Source organism: Hyalella azteca, unplaced genomic scaffold (assembly GCF_000764305.2).
Source record: "Hyalella azteca isolate HAZT.00-mixed unplaced genomic scaffold, Hazt_2.0.2 contig8052, whole genome shotgun sequence".
Lineage (NCBI taxonomy): Eukaryota > Metazoa > Arthropoda > Malacostraca > Amphipoda > Hyalellidae > Hyalella > Hyalella azteca.
The window spans coordinates 205601-206194 of NW_025938158.1; the positions used below are offsets into that span (position 1 = coordinate 205601).

The following is a 594-nucleotide window of genomic DNA, read 5'->3' on the forward strand; positions in this document are numbered from 1 at the left end:
CTCAGAAGCCTGGTAACGAGGGTTACCCTCAGTAGCCTGTCAATGAGGATTACCCTCAGAAGCCTGGTAACGAGGGTTACCCTCAGAAGCCTGTCAATGAGGATTACCCTCAGAAGCCTGGTAACGAGGGTTACCCTCAGAAGCCTGTCAATGAGGGTTACCCTCAGAAGCCTGGTAACGAGGGTTACCCTCAGAAGCCTGTCAATGAGGATTACCCTCAGAAGCCTGGTAACGAGGGTTACTCTCAGAAGCCTGGTAATGAGGGTTACTCTCAGAAGCCTGGTAACGAGGATTATCCACAGTAGACGCAGGGTTCAATAATTTACTTGATCAAATGAATTGAATTTGAATTAATTTGGTTTTAAATATCAGTTCCTAATTCATGTTGGATTTGGTAATATAAATTTGAATGATTTACTAGGTTAAAACTTGAATGATTGACGATCTAATCCACAGCATTGAGAAAACCGATAATTAATGAAAAATGTGCGTAATTGTTGGTCTTTCTACTTAATTATTGAGTTCAATAATAAAGTTCATTTAGTTAAATACCGACTAGAATGTTTGTTGAATAACTGCTGACATGCCGCCTGA

The 594-nt window shown here is 40.6% G+C and overlaps 1 protein-coding gene across 1 annotated transcript in view; it reads left to right on the forward strand.

Moving 5' to 3' along the window:
- LOC108678684 (salivary glue protein Sgs-3-like) overlaps window positions 1-305 on the forward strand; it is a 21271-nt gene extending 20966 nt beyond the window's left edge. Inside the window, exon 4 of the mRNA XM_018167139.1 lies at window positions 60-305. Within this exon, the coding sequence (XP_018022628.1) occupies window positions 60-305 (246 nt within the window). The remainder of the gene's footprint in view (window positions 1-59) is intronic.
- The last annotated feature ends 289 nt before the right edge of the window (window positions 306-594 follow it).